Below are 2,433 nucleotides of genomic sequence, written 5' to 3' on the forward strand. Positions count from 1 at the left end.
CCAAGATCGCACCATTGCACTCCAGTCTGGGGCAAGAGTAAGATTGTGAGTTTAAAAAAAAAAAAAGTGTGAGGAACCACTCTAATTTGTCACCTAATTCATCAAGATCAGGAAGATTGTCTTAGATCAGGATACCGTTTTAAACATTAAGTACCTGCAAGCCATCTTTCTCCACAGCCAGTCTTCCTCCATACTCTGATTAGCTGCTTCTTGGCTCATCAGTTAAAACATATACAGCAGACACTATGGTCCCGTATTACTACCCAGGTTAAACACTTTGCTGTAATACACTACAGAGCAATAAACACACAACTGATAGTCACTCAGTAATTGCAGAATTGAAAGCAGTTACCACTATTCAAGCAGCGTCAAAACTTTATTTCTCCAGCCATCTTTGATTAGGTCTAGGCAGGCACATTTGCTTTCCTTCAATGTAAAGAAAATGCCTGCAATCACTTAAGCCCAGGAACGATACAGTGAGTTATCAATGTGCCACTGTATATCAGCCTGGACTACAGAGCAAGACCTTCTAAAAAAAGCCTGCCTATCCAACTTTTTGAGATGGAGTGTTGCTCTGTCACCAGGCTGGGGTGCAGTGGCACGAGCTCGGCTCACTACCACCTCTGCCTCCCAGGTTCAAGTGATTCTCCTGCCTCAGCCTCCCAAGTAGCTGGAACTACAGGAATGCGACACCACGCCCAGGTAATTTTTTTAATTAGGGTTTCACCATGTTGGCCAGGACAGTCTCGATCTCGTGATGCGCCCGCCTCGGCCTCCCAACAGACTTTAAATTCGAGCTTCAGAAAGTTCGCCATTAATCCAGGATCCTAACTTGTAATGACTTATAGCAAAGAAGGCTCTTACCCCTGAGCTCACCCAATTGTACTCCAGAGTCAAGTGACTTCACTTTGGGCACAATACCAATCTCAAAATTAAATCCCTCCCCCTCGACATTTTCACTAGTTTTAAGTGTACCCACACATCACTACAGAATTTGACAAAACACCAAGTATGCTACCATGCAACGAAACCTTTATTAACATTTTGAACAGGTTCAGCTATTACTGAAACTTGTAATTTCTAAACTTAAGTTGGGGCAAATGGCTATAGTGCAGAGTAATGCCATCACTGGGCACTGCAAACGCAAGACTTAAGAATTAACAGCCACCCCTCAGGCGCAGGACCAGGTGCAGGGTCGACTCCTTCTGGATGTTGTAGTCAGAGAGAGTGCGGCCATCTTCCAGCTGCTTGCCTGCAAAGATGAGCCTCTGCTGGTCGGGGGGGATGCCTTCTTTATCTTGGATCTTGGCCTTCACATTTTCGATGGTGTCACTGGGCTCCACCTCAAGGGTGATGGTCTTGCCGGTCAGGGTCTTCACAAAGATCTGCATACCACCTCTCAGACGCAGGACCAGGTGCAGGGTCGACTCCTTCTGGATGTTGTAGTCAGAAAGAGTGCGGCCATCTTCCAGCTGCTTGCCTGCAAAGATGAGCCTCTGCTGGTCGGGGGGGATGCCTTCTTTATCCTGGATCTTGGCCTTCACATTTTCGATGGTGTCACTGGGCTCCACTTCCAGGGTGATGGTCTTGCCGGTCAGGGTCTTCACGAAGATCTGCATACCACCTCTCAGGCGCAGGACCAGGTGCAGGGTCGACTCTTTCTGGATGTTGTAGTCAGAAAGAGTGCGGCCATCTTCCAGCTGCTTGCCTGCAAAGATGAGCCTCTGCTGGTCGGGGGGAATGCCTTCCTTATCCTGGATTTTGGCCTTCACATTTTCGATGGTGTCACTGGGCTCCACCTCAAGGGTGATGGTCTTGCCGGTCAGGGTCTTCACGAAGATCTGCATTTTGACCTAGTTTAAAAGTAAAACATAAGCGTGTCATCTCAGGATTATTGTATTTCTTGCTTCATCTAATATGCTTCAAAGTTAGCAACTATTCCTTCAAAATGCCTTAAACACGTTAACATTCCGCAAATCTCCCCCCATTTATACGAGGCTGTCACTTAATACGAAATTCGTCACTCAAGGTTTCAACATCAACGGCGGAGAATCCAGAGCGCTCTCTAACAAGCGTCCACAGCTTTCTCCACTAACAGTTCCGGATATTCAAACTCCCCCGACCGAACTCCAATCTGCCTCAAACCTACGTAAACTGAAAACAAAACCGAACCCACAAGACTCGCGAAGTAAAAATCCCACTAAAACACAAGGGGCACCTCTCTTAAGGTTTCCAAAAGCCACACAAACTACCTCTTTTCCGCCTTCCCCCGAAGTAAACGCAAGGAAATCGCCGTCGGTTAAACGTCCGTTAGTTTCCCTCCGCGCGCGCGCGGCAACCGCCCTCGCCCCCCTCAGGTCAACAAGGCCCACTCTCTCAGACAGGCCCGGCGCCGCGTCACCTCGCCCTCCCCTCCCCCACACCCTCCCCTCA

The 2,433-nt window shown here is 48.3% G+C and overlaps 1 protein-coding gene across 4 annotated transcripts in view; it reads right to left on the minus strand.

Annotated features, from left to right (window-relative positions):
• Positions 1-1,012: 1,012 nt before the first annotated feature.
• The window catches only part of UBB (ubiquitin B), a 1,960-nt gene continuing 539 nt past the window's right edge, over positions 1,013-2,433 (minus strand). For 2 of the 4 annotated variants that reach the window (XM_011975236.1, XM_011975237.1), the window contains exon 2: positions 1,013-1,853. In XM_011975236.1, coding sequence (XP_011830626.1) covers positions 1,158-1,847 — 690 coding nt within the window. In that variant the 5' untranslated portion in view covers positions 1,848-1,853 and the 3' untranslated portion in view covers positions 1,013-1,157. Of the gene's footprint in view, positions 2,107-2,252 lie in introns of those variants that run through there. The other 2 variants (XM_011975239.1, XM_011975238.1) reach the window with 2 other exon arrangements.

The sequence above is a fragment of the Mandrillus leucophaeus genome, unplaced genomic scaffold, assembly GCF_000951045.1.
Source record: "Mandrillus leucophaeus isolate KB7577 unplaced genomic scaffold, Mleu.le_1.0 Scaffold153, whole genome shotgun sequence".
In the NCBI taxonomy this organism is placed as follows: domain Eukaryota; kingdom Metazoa; phylum Chordata; class Mammalia; order Primates; family Cercopithecidae; genus Mandrillus; species Mandrillus leucophaeus.